The sequence below is a fragment of the Gekko japonicus genome, unplaced genomic scaffold (genome assembly GCF_001447785.1).
Source record: "Gekko japonicus isolate JY-2015 unplaced genomic scaffold, Gekko_japonicus_V1.1 scaffold239, whole genome shotgun sequence".
Taxonomy (NCBI): domain Eukaryota; kingdom Metazoa; phylum Chordata; class Lepidosauria; order Squamata; family Gekkonidae; genus Gekko; species Gekko japonicus.
The window spans coordinates 1,340,228-1,352,975 of NW_015163611.1; the positions used below are offsets into that span (position 1 = coordinate 1,340,228).

Here is a 12,748-nt window from a genome sequence, read left to right on the forward strand (position 1 = left end):
CCTCCCTCCCTCCCTCTCTCTCTCTCTCTCTCCCTCCCCCTCTCCCTCCCCCCCTCTCTCTGTGCCATCCTTGCCTTGACACTCACTTCCTGGGAGGGCTGGGCCAGCACAGAAGGCTTCATCCATTCTGCCTTCACACTGCAGTCCTGGCCTAAATTGTGCCTGATAATCGAGTTTTTAAAAAATACAGACAAGCTTCAGATGTGGAACTCCCAAGGTCTTGACTGGTTTGGCCCTGAGAGCAAATGCCTGTATGGTAGCCTTGACTTCCTGTTTACTGAAAATGCTATCCATTCTGTTGTCGTTCTGATCTCCCCCCCCCCTTCTCCTTATTAGGCAGAGCAGGATGCAAGAAGTGAACAAGATTGAAAGTGTGAAGCAAGAATGGTAAGTGGTAAATATTTTGGGTTAAATTGCCTTTTCTGCTTGCATCCTGTATGCACGGGTTTCGTTGTATTTATTCTGTGGAATCCCAGTATGTAAAACGTATCTAGAAATGCTGTAAATAAAATACATCTTACTGCAAAAGTAATTTTTTTGGGGGGGTTACTGTATGCACGCTAGCTATTGCAGTTTGGCCTTGGATAAAATCTCGACGCTCATTTCAAGGGACAAGTCACCGGCAACTTCCAATTGTAATCAGTGGCAGTCGCCCAGTATAATACCTTAATCGGGATGATGTACAGCACACACTCGGTGAAAGCACTGGGGAACTGTGCACCAATTCAGAGTGGCAGATCTGGAGTTTTGAGAGCATGGCACACAGCTGTGGCATCTTTGCTTTCAACTAAAGGAATTTGCACTTGCATGCCAGTCAGTTAACTGGTCAAATATTTCATGAAGATTGCCTTTAAAAAAATGCATTATGGTGCCCTGTGCTAGCGAGGGCAGGGGTGAGGGTTTCTTGACCCTAGCCTGGCAGCGGACAGGGGGAGAGCTTGCTGCATAGCAGAGCTTCTCATAGTGGCCTCCTGCAGTAAACTCGGGCATCTCCAAAAGAGGAAGAATTGGCACACTTCCTGCTTGGCACAATCACCGTTAGAAACTGCACTTTAAAAATAGTTCCTGCTACTCTACTTTATTTTTGCATTTGATATCATTATTTCAAAAATACGCTTTTATAGCTTCAGGCTGACGCTAGTGTTCTAGGGTGAAATGCAACGAGTAGAACAGTTCAGTGAATTGTTAACAATTATGGAAACCGTATCCCTGATTTTTAAAAAAGATGATAAATCCAGGTCATTCTTTCGCAGTGGCAGTTGACTATGTTTATTTCTGTTCAATATATCAGATCTTGCGATGATTAAAGTCTCTTAATTTGTTCTGATAAACTTAAATGTTTTAACAGTTGACTGGTCAGTTGATCAGACACTTGTTTTTGATAGGTCAAGTGGTCAGCCCTACCTGGGCCGTCTGTCTCTCTTTCTCTCCACCTCAGAGTTGGTAACTTCCTCTCGCTCCAGGCAGGGCTATGCAAATCTTTGAGCATGCCCAGTAGGACAGAGCGTGGGTTGTCCATCCAGACATGAAATAGCCTAGACCGCAACTAACTGCACACCACTCTCATGAATATTAAACTAGAAAAACAAACTTCTTTAATGTTAACAGCAAACCCCCAAGTAAAAACTCGATTGTAACATGAAAGACATGTCATATGCAACAAAATAATTTTCTTTAACGTTACCCCCCCAAAAAAACCACCAGGAAAAAGCTTGATTGCCAACATGAAAAAACATAACTTTTCCCTCACAAAAAACAGCAGTGGGCAAATTGGATGCCTTCGCCCCACTGAAGAGAAGAAAGCTTCAGGTAAGTACAATGTTTCGTTCGCCTTCAGTGGTGCGAAGGCATCCACACTGGTTATGTAGAAAAAAATCAGTCAGGGTAGGTATTGATTTCTCATGATTACGATTGACCTCCATATGACCAAGATCAGTTCCCCTGGAGAAAATGGCTGCTTGGGAGGTTGGACTCTATGGGACCCTGCTGAGGGACCCCCCCCTCCACCAAACCCAGCCTTCCCCAGGCTCCAGCCCCCATCAAATCCCCATGTATTTCCCAGCCCAGAGCTGGTAGCCCTCCTCCCCCACTTCCGTTTGCAGCTGTGTCTTGAGAGAAGAGCAGGTGTTCCTTGCAGTGCTGAGGAACTTTTACTTGATTGTGGCTGGATTATAGATGAATTGCTGAGATGGGTGGATTGAATGGACAGTAAGGATTGCAGAACTGGGTCTTTGTTCAGCTGATGGGGGGGGGGGCGGGACGAAGTTGTGTCCTGAGGGGGGGTTGCTTGGTCGGGAGGGTTCACAGGGAAAAGGAAAGGAACATGAATGTGAAAAAGGGTCCTCTGAGGTCCATTTGGGTGAAGCACAAGTCGTTTATGTGTGTGACAGAAGCTAGAGGAAGGCGGAGGAGGCAGCCTGGATAGCTGAGGTTTTGGACCGTGTTTGGAGACTTGTGGGCAGATCTAGGGAAAAGCTCAGAGGTTTTGCCCACCCAGTTGTTCTGCAGGGGGGTGTTCCCTCTGGCTTGGGAAATCCCTGGTGATGGGGGGAGGGGAGGAGCTCAACAGAGAAGGGATTCCATAGAGTCCGCCCTCTCAAGCTACCGTTTCCTCCAGGGGAACTGATCTCTATCAGTTGTAATTCCAGGAGAACTCCAGTCCCCACGTGGAGTTTGGCAACTCTAGGGCAGAAGGCTATCTAGAAACACTGGCATTAGAATGACAGTACCATTACAGTTGTTGTACATATTAGATTCCATGTCAAAAATGAAGTCAAATGAGGAGGAAGTTCTTGTATTTTATTGCCATGAAATACGGAAAACAGTTAGGCCAAAGGACCCATCAAAACTGACTGTTTTCTTCTCAGCATATTCAGGAAAAATGCCTCAATTAATAGGAAAACAATTAGACCAAATGGTTAACCAAAAATTGACAACTTTCTTCTTTTTCTTCTTCATCTTCTTCTTGAGCATATTCTGAACATATTAAGGAAATATATGATATTTTATACATGGACTGACATCATCAAGAAAACAATATTCAAACAGCATAATTGGTTACAAAAGACAGTGGTAATTTGAGTAATAATCCTCTGATTGGCCAGATATACTACACAGTTGTGGCCTCAAGCTGGTGGTAATATTAGGCACAAACAGTCCTTGCTAAAGCAAGTTCTTCATCATTAATTGCTAGATGCATCATCCAAAAAACCTCTTTGTTGAGGCATAGCCTCAACATTGTTTTTCCCGGGCCTAGTACGTTTCCTGTTTCAGGGTTCCTCCACTCTTAAAGGACACAGCTGCAGGCAAAACCAAGTGTTTTGCCTTCTATTGTACCTGATTATCATGCCTTCGCCTTTATTAAAGTGCTCTGAGGTATACTTGCTGTTAAAGCACAAAGTCACTCTCTGTTGAAGATATTTGTTCTGCAAAAATATTTTTTTCCCAAAGACAGTCCAAAGGGGAAAAAAGGAAGTTGTTAATTTCCTATATTTGTAGCCTTCAACGAGCTGCAAGTGTTTTCATAGTTTACTTGTGATTGCACATATGCTTACATGCAAATATAAAAATCCTGCTTGCATTTTTGCTTACTGGAAGCTTTATGTTATGTTATGGAATGATTTTAGCCAGGGGTCATTTTGTAGAAAAAGAGGAGCAGGAGCTCATTAGCATAACTCATTAGCATAACTTATTTGCATATGCCACACCCCCTGATATCACCGGACGTGTGTCAGAAGGCAGCACCCACTGCTCAGGCTCCACTGGACTGTTTTGGATTGCTAGCTATGGGGGGGGGTTGTCCCACACAGATTTGCCCTCACAGAGGAGGGAGAGCTTGTACCTGAATAAAGCTGCCATTGGACTGTTTTGGATTGCTATCTATAGGGGGGGGCTCTGCAACTTACGTGGTTGCTTCTTGCTCCTCGTGGCCCCGGGATGCTGGGAGCAAGGGGCGGGGCATGTTACATGTGCCCGCCCCCTGGGCTCTTTACTGCTGGAGCTCCACTCCTGTGCGCTCCTGTAGGAAATGACCCCTGATTTTAGCATTCTCTCTTTAGGTAAACTAAGACAACGTTTTAAATTAGTGTTATATTGACCTCTTCTTCTGAGTGACTAGGCCAGAAGTTCACAACTCAGTTGCGCAGACCATAACAGATCCTGAGGGAACGACATGTGCTGTGGTGTGAGAGCCAGTGTGGTGCAGTGCTGTCAAGGCTGATGGTGCTTTGTTGTGGTACCATAACCCAAGTTGTACTGGGTTTGGTCTCAGCAACACACACACTAAAGCAAAATAAGGCTTTGTTGAAGAAATTCAGAAACAAGGATTTTAAAAACAAAGTATATAGTTCAGTGGCAGTAAAATGACACAGATAAAACAAGAAAGCTAACTGGCTACTTCTTACTGGAGTCCTAATACAGCTTAGTTGGCTCTTAAAGCAAAGAGTCCTTGAGTATAATACACATAGCAGCACAAAGAGGAAGGGGTAAAACCAAGGAGATAACACTTCTTCTCACTAACTATTTTTATAGAAAACTGCAGGCCATAACCTCCTGACCCTCTCAACCAATCACTAGGCAGTATCCATGGAATCTTCCAGGTGAGAGTGAATTCCCCCCTCCCACACCAGATCCACAGCTGAACTAAGTGAGCCTTATTAACAAGTCTGGATGGCTGACCTTGATGAATATCTGCTATCGTGTGGTGTGACTAGCACCTGCGGTAAATCAGAGAACTGTGGAGTTTCGGCTGGGACAGATTAGAAGATTCCTGTAAGATGGTCTCTGTCTTGACAAGTGCTTGGAGTGTTTGAGTAGGACCTGGGAGACCCAAGACCAAATCCCTGCTCTGTCACGGAAACGAAGGTTGCTAATTCCTTGCTTGAGGAGGGGACCTCCCCCTCTTGTTTCCTGCCACCACTCTGAGTGGTAGCAGGAGAAAAATAAAATTAAAACATGCCCCTCAGACCTATGGAATGAAGTCACTTCCAGGGGCAAAACCTGAAGTGACATCAGTCCTCTCTTGAAGTCACTGAAAACTCTGTGGTTTCTGGTGATTCCTAGAGAAGCTTGATGTCAGTTCTGGGGTTTTACTGAAAGTGACATCATTCTGTTACCAGCAGCTGCTCCCTGTGTCCCCACTGGCCCCCAGTCTCCCGCTGGTTGCCAGACAGAGCCAGGTGACCTTGGGCCAGTTACTCTCTCTCGGCCTAACCTATTTCACGGGGTTGTTTTGAGGATAAATGGAGGAGAGGAGACTGCACTTTGGGTCCCCATTGGCGAGAAAAGTGGGATATAAATGTATATATAAGTAAATAAGTGGGGGGGCCCTCATGGATCACTGCTGGGAAAGATTGAAGGTCAAAGAAGACGGGGACGGCAAAGGATGAGATGGTTAGACAGTGTCATAGATGCAACGAACATGAAATTGAGCAAACTTCAGAGGACGGTGGAAGACAGGAAGGCCTGGTGTGATCTGGTCCATGGGGTCGCGAAGAGTTGGACTCGACTGTGCGACTGAACAACAACAACAAATAAGTGGGCCACCCCTGGATGGCACTTGGCTCCATGGCCCATGCGGCTGTGGGTGGGGGGAGTTAGAACACCAGCCATTCTCTGGGCTGAGAGGTACCATTCTGACCCCTCTCTCCAGGGGAAGGGTCACAATGCTGCCTCACTGTTAAGAGACGTGGTGTTCTGAAGTCCATCCCCCACCTTGCTGGGGAAACTTCTCTGACCCTATTCTGGGACACGGCAGACGTTTCCAGTGGGAAAGCTGTGAACTGGATAGGCTGAGAGCTTGTTTGAGTAAATGTTTCATGGAGCACTTAATTTTTTCTGCTTTGAAAAATTAATAAAATGTCTTATATTGCATGTCTTTGTGCATGCCCTTCTCAAACAGGGCAGATTGTCACGGTATCAAGTTCTTTATTTAATGTTATTACATCAGCACGTATTAATCGTAATGATGCTGAGTAAAGAACTTAATAGGGTCCTTTAATATATCTCTGCATGAAATCGCAGGAGAGTGAAAATACCTTTTCTTTCCCCCTCCTTCCCTTTGAGATGTTTCTTGGGTTTTAAGCCGCAGTGAAGGAAATAGCTTGTTGCATCTGTTCAAACAGCTGAGTGGGAAGGTGTTGGTGGAAATGGAGGTGGAGATCATGTGCCCGGCCCGACATTGATTTTTTTCCCCCCACCCCATTAATTTCCTTTAAGCAGCGTGGGGGGCTGCCTAAATGCTTGATAAGAAGTATTAATTAGGCTTGGATAAAGCCCCTGTTTTCCTAATTCATACCTTCAAAACAGCTGTTTAAATTGTACATAGGGCTGCCTCTTTAATAGCATGAACGGCAGAAATTGGGGGACAGGAAATAAGTGCTGGGATGTATACATCTCCTGCCCCCCCCCCATGTAATTTAAACTGAGAACTGGCAGCTCTTACCAGTGTACACAACTGTTTCAAAGGTATTGAAAGTAGAGGATCTTCCTCCAAGCCCAACAACGCCAAAGTTTTCTGTCCAAACTGTGAAGGAGACATCTGTCCTGAGCAGCTTAAAGAAAACTGGGAGTGGAGGTAGAAAACTGGAGTCAAAGGATGCATGTATAATAAATCCCATCCTTTGGCCATGATTTCCACCTACCAATAGACTGTAGGAGAAAGCTATATATGTTTCCCATCATCCCAGTAAAACCTTAACCACGCCATCCTAGGGTTGTCAGACCCCGCTGGGGGCAGGGGCCTCCCCCCCCCCAGCTTCCTCACCACCAGCCAGCTGGCCAGCAGGGGGAAATCCCGCCTCCAACTGGCCCAAAGGTGACGTGATGACATCACCTGGAAGTGACGTCATCACATCACGAACGTTGTGGTGACGCTCTAGTTTGTGGGCAAAATTTAAAACTAAAATCACCTGCAAACCATAGAGTTTTGCCCAAAAACTACAGCATTACCCCTGACGGCGACGTGATGACATCACTTCCAGGTGACGTCATTGTTTCGCGCAAGCAAAGCATGTGGGGCAGAAGATCCCAGGAAGGAGCCTGGATCCCCCCACCGGCTGCCTGGTAAGACCTGGCAACCCTAGGCCGTCTGCTGACAACAACATACAGAATCCCGGAAGGGGGCATTTCCCAAATCACTTAATTTCTACTTGCCCCCACCTCTATGATTCTTTACGGGTTATATTTCCTCTGAGTAGGAAGCTTCATAGTGAGGACCTGTTGTAAAGACAGTACATGGGACTGCCCGCAGCCCAAGTTGGGATTTCTGCATATTCAGAGGGCTCCCTAGGTAAATAGGGGGAAAATATTAATTTGTAAAAGAACAAATGCATCTCAAAGCAGCCTAAGGAGGAGAGATGGCCTGCTTGTTTCCCTCAGCATGTTGAGAGCCAGATGAGTTGGTTGACGGGGAAATTGTCTTGATAAGCGGGAGAAAGGTGCTGTGGTCCGGGTCCGGGCCTAGAGTGCTGCCTGATTGCTTATCCTGCCCTCCTGTATGCAGTGCCTCCCAGCCCCCCTAGCGTGTCATTCCTTCAAAGAGTAAGCTGACTCATCATCATACTGTCCACAAACTTTCCAGTAAGAACAAGCTGCTCTGTGGCTCTTCTTACCTTATATAGGTTATTTGGCTGTTGTCTTCATGGTTTGGAAGCCAATTCCATTGAAATGGATTGAAGCGGCTTTCCCGTCCCCATGCTTGGGCTGTTAGTGTCATTTAGGGACTGAAATCCTCTTTCATGGTTTATTTGATTTGTGATAGCTTAGTAAGCAGAGTTAAGAACAAGGGACACAAATGGGTTTCTGGCATGATTGGCAGCTGTTCATAACAAGAACGGCTGGCTCGGATTTAATGTAGCTGACTAGTCATTAGTTACATAGCTCTGTTCAAACAGTGGGTTTCACAAACATCTTTAGAGTGGGGTTTTTTTTTTTGTTATTTTACAGGCTTTGCAAGCCGAGAACTGATGACCAAATTCTGAATGGTGCAGAGCAAAAAGGTTGTGATATTTTTGTCAATAACCTTTTCGAAGAAGCTCAGAAAGTTGGAGCTGGGTGCACTGGGGAGACAAGCGTTAAACATCAAGTAAGTGGGTTTCGTTTTGTAAGATGTACTCGTGCATTTCTTTTGGAAAAGCAAAGGACGCTGATGCAATCAGATAAACATTGCAGGTAATTTGGCATAGTATCTACCGGTGCCATCTGTATTGGCCTAAAGGCAGGCTACAGAGCTGCTAGTCTTGTCGCGTTTCCAGGCAGACATCCAAGTAAGGTCATGTCCCCCTGACTATTGCTTTGGGGATTAGTATCCTTTTCCATTCTTTATGATCTCTGCAGTCAAGATGTATGTGGCTATTCAGGTCGTTTCAGCCTGTCACTTGAACATACTAAGATGCTTTATACAGAGTCAGGCCACTAGCCTGTTAAGTTCAGTACTGTCTGCTGTTAACTGGTAACGGCCCTCCAGGGCCTCAGGTGAAGGTCTTTCACGTCACTTACTTCCTGATCCTTTCAACTGGAGATGCTGGAGGAGAATGAACTTGTGACCTTTGTGTCTCAAGCAGATGTTGTACCACTGAGCCATGCTCCCTCTCTTGCTGATAAGGACTGTTTCAAATTGCATGGTCCACATGGCTGTCATCCCAGTCAATCCACTTCAGCCTGCCTAATCTATAGGGTTGCCAGTCTCCAGTTGGAGGCGGGGGGTCCCCTGGTTTTGCACGGCTGGCCAGCGGGAGTAAATCCCCCCCCCCAACAGCAATGTGGAGCAATGTGCCTACGTCGCCTGGAAGTGATGTTGACACATCGGTGATGTTGGGGTTGCACTCTGGTTTTTGGGCAAAACTCTATGGTTTGAGGGCGATTTTACCTTAGAGTTTTGCCCAAAAAACAGAGCGTCGCCCCCAACCTGCCTATGTTACTTCTGGGTGATGTAGGCCTGGCATCCGATGTCACTTCCTGTGACGTTGGGGGTGACGTTTCCAGCTCTCGGAGCATCTTCCCATCCCCCCACCAGTATTTCGAAGGGACCTAGCAACCCTGCTAATATAACATGTCAGCTTGAACTGGAAAAGAATGGTGGTGTGTCCAAAAATTAACCCTCTACAAATCTGTCTTCCCAATAGCCATATTCACAGAACAAAACTGTATCATTATATGTTTTAAAATTATTTCACTAATCCCGTTTGTGAAGTGAGGGTACTTGTAAGAAATTTCATGGAGGGGACAGAAGACGGGCAAGGCACTGAGAAGGAAATTTTTCCTCCTTTCCCTCATCATCCCCCCCAGTCTAGCTAAGGAGCTCCATGCACCAAAGCTGTCTTGTACAGTCTGTGTTTCAGTCTGGCACCATGGCTCTAGATCAGGTGTGCTCCCAGCGTATGGGATGCAGTCAGTATGCACTGTGCCAACTTTTCATGGGCATGTACACTTGGATGTGCATCTGAGAGCTAAGGTGATCTTCCCATGTCTGGCAAGTCTATGTAGCTTAAACATTGTGATAGATTTAAATGAAATACCTATCTGGATATTTGATGTAAGGCCTTTCCCATTTATTTGAATAGAATCATAGAATGTTAGAGTTGGAAGGGACCTTGCAGGTCATCTAGTCCAACTCCCTGCACTCTGCAGGAGCATAGTTAGGAGAATAGTTTGAAAGTAGTTAGAATCTCTGCTGTTTCAATTTATGATGTGATTTATGTTCCTGGTGCCTTCATATAAATTAGCCAGGTAACCCAAAGGAAGTGTACTTATCTGGAATAAAAGCCTTCTTGATTCGTAGGCCCCAGTCCAGTGAGCTTTGCTAGGATTATTGATTCATATGCATTGTAGACAGGGTTGCTAGTTCTGGGTTGGGAAATAGCTGGAGATTTGGGGATTGTAACCCAGGGAGGCTGGGTTTGGGGAGGGGCAGGACATTGGCAGGGTACAATGCCATAGAGTCCACCCTCCAATGCAGCCATTTTCTCCAGGGGGACCTGGTCTCTGTTGTCTGGAAATCAGTTGTAACAGTGGGAGATCTCTAGGCCCCACCTGGAGGTTGGCACCCCTCATTGTAGGTGTCTTGTGAGTCTGTAATCCAGATTCCAGTTAGCTATAGAAGTGCAGCACAGAGAGTATGTCTATACCTCCGATGGAAGGCTGACATAATAACGGAGTCCTTTCCTTAGGAAAGCCGGCGAATTGTGGCTCCAGGAAGAGAGTGAGGGGGTGGTTTAATTCTCAGCACTTCTGCAACCCTGCAGTTCCCTGGATACTGTGGGAGTACTCGAGAAGGTTAAACTGCCATAACCCCGTAGTCATTTGTCATTGAGGTAGCTCTCAAATTGCCTCCCGCTTAAGGAGGAAACAGAGAAGCCGAGCCTGCTCTTCACAACTTGTTTCCAGTCTGCCTCTTAATGCGTGTAGACCTCACTTTTCCAATTATTACTTTCAGAGACCCCTTTTTTTCTTTTCTTTCTTTTCTTTCTTTTCTTTCGTTACATATATATTCCTGTTTTTCCGAACTATGGTCTCCCAAAGCTTATGTTAATAAAGTGATAGGCCTTGCCCTCAATCTAAAAAGACATAATGATTGAGGGAAGGAGAGAGGAGGGCAGAGGTAGAAGAGCGAGATCATTAAAAAAAAAAAATTGAATAGTCAAAGCAAGAGTTACTCTTTCTGGTTGGTGGCAGAGCCTGGAGTGTCCTTTCCAGTCCCAGGGCAACTGACAACTGCGGCAGGTTATTTCTGACAGGGAAGAGGGGAACAACCTCTTTGTTTCTGCTTCTTCTCTGACCAATGGCTGAGGCCAGGATGATCACACTTGAACACATACACATGAAGCTGCCGTATACCGAATCAGACCATCAGCCCCCCAGGCTCAGTATTGTCTGGCAGCGGCTTTCCAGGGTTTTAGGTTGAGGACTTTCACATCTCTTACTACATGATTCTTTTAACCGGAGATGCCAGGGATTGAACCTGGGACCTTCTGTATGCCAAGCAGATGCCCTGCCATTGAGCCACGGTCCAGCCCCAAGGGGATGGTCTTCCCCTTGGCGTGATATTTTTCCCGGGAGGGAGAAGGTACAACTTCCTAGTAGCCTTTATTCCCCTGTCTGGTGACAGCTCAGTTTCTGCAGACTCCTCTGTACTTCATGCATAAGATGAATTCTGAAGGCAAGTCTAGCGCTATGTTGACTGTTCTCTCTCTCGTATTTTGCTGGTGTTCATGTAACTTTTTGGCATATAAGCACTGCATCAAGCAAGACCCAAGGTGGTGAATATGGCATATAATGTAGTTTGCCCAAGAATAAACAAAAGTTTGGAAGGCCAACGACGACCTGATGGAAGGCGTAAAGTTGTGACTGCCAGTTTAGCAACTGCTATTGATGCTTCCTGCACGTTAGAAGAGAGGGTAACTGTGGGACAGAGCAAAAATAAACTGCTTGTTGAAATACCTGCTCAATGGCAAGCGTCCTGCCTTAGGAAATTCCTCTCGCTTAAGGCAAGGGCCACTTAAGTTGGAGGAAGGCTTCAAGCTTTGCTTAGTGGAATAGTCATATAATTCCAACATCATTGTTATTAGCCCTTTTAAATTTGCTGCTTTTGATATTTCTAGGTATTTTTCTAACCCTGATACTAGAGGAATACTGCCATATGAATTCCTTGTCGAAAGCTCCTACCAATGATTTTTTTTTTGATGGACTACATGTAGTTGCCCCAAAGGCTGTATGACCAGTATCTCCCTCATCCTTTTTATAAGTTGTATGAATCTGTTTCTACTTCTTGCTCATGTGTGATCTTGCTTTACAGGCCGATACAACTATTAAGTTATGGAAAAATGGATTTACGGTGAATGACGGCGAACTTCGAAGCTATACAGATGCTGCAAACCAGAGATTCTTGGAATCTATTAAAAAAGGGTAAGTATTCTTCACGTACCTAGTCTAATTACACAAATACACCTTGTACACTGCTTTTATTTGCTATTATGCCTTATGTTCATTGTCCATGGGGTTTTCTTGACAAAAATACTGGAGTGGGTTGCCATTTCCTTCTCCAGGGATCATGCTTGGTCTGAGTTCTCTGCTGTGGCCTGTCCGTCTTGGGTGGCCCTCCACGGCATAGCCCACAGCCTCATCGAACCACGCAAGCCCCCTCGCCACGACAAGGCAGTGATCCATGAGGCCTGGCAGGATCTGGTCCATGGGGTCGTGAAGAGTCGGACTCGACTGTGCGACTGAACGACAACAACAACTTATGTTCATTGTATTTTAATTTCCCCCTCACTGTTAGCTACCTAGCTGGATATCAGCTTCTGGACCCTTGCTCTTTTCTACTGCTTTGCCCCTGTTCTCTATGCCAGATATGAACTTGGCTTTTTTGGACAAAAATGTCTTAATGCTGTGAATTAACACCACCGCTTCTGTGCTGATATCCAGCACTGTGTGATTTGTTCATGTGTTTAAAATACTTGCACCCTCTTTCTGCTTAACAGCAGGCTTTTCTAGGTAGCTAACAGTGAGAGGGAAATTAAAACACAGTGAACATAAGGCACAATAGCAAATAAAAGCAGTAGAGTTGGCCTTTTTATATTTTATTGCATCTGCTATCCATATTGCCTATTTAATGCTGTAGAACAGAACATATGGCAGCCCGTTGATGCACTATTGCTGCACTCTGTGTTCTGACCAGTCCTTTAGAATAGTCTGGACAAATATCCTTGCATCTACAGTGCAGAGAACCAGGGATTACATGGATGAGCTAATG

General features: G+C 45.5%; 1 protein-coding gene across 3 annotated transcripts in view; it reads left to right on the forward strand.

Moving 5' to 3' along the window:
* The window catches only part of UBXN2A (UBX domain protein 2A), a 32,273-nt gene that overhangs the window by 7,770 nt on the left and 11,755 nt on the right, over positions 1-12,748 (forward strand). For all 3 annotated transcript variants that reach the window (XM_015407339.1, XM_015407340.1, XM_015407341.1), the window contains exons 2-4: positions 337-387; positions 7,945-8,083; positions 11,792-11,901. In XM_015407339.1, the coding sequence (XP_015262825.1) occupies positions 347-387; positions 7,945-8,083; positions 11,792-11,901 (290 nt within the window). In that variant the 5' untranslated portion in view covers positions 337-346. The remainder of the gene's footprint in view (positions 1-336; positions 388-7,944; positions 8,084-11,791; positions 11,902-12,748) is intronic.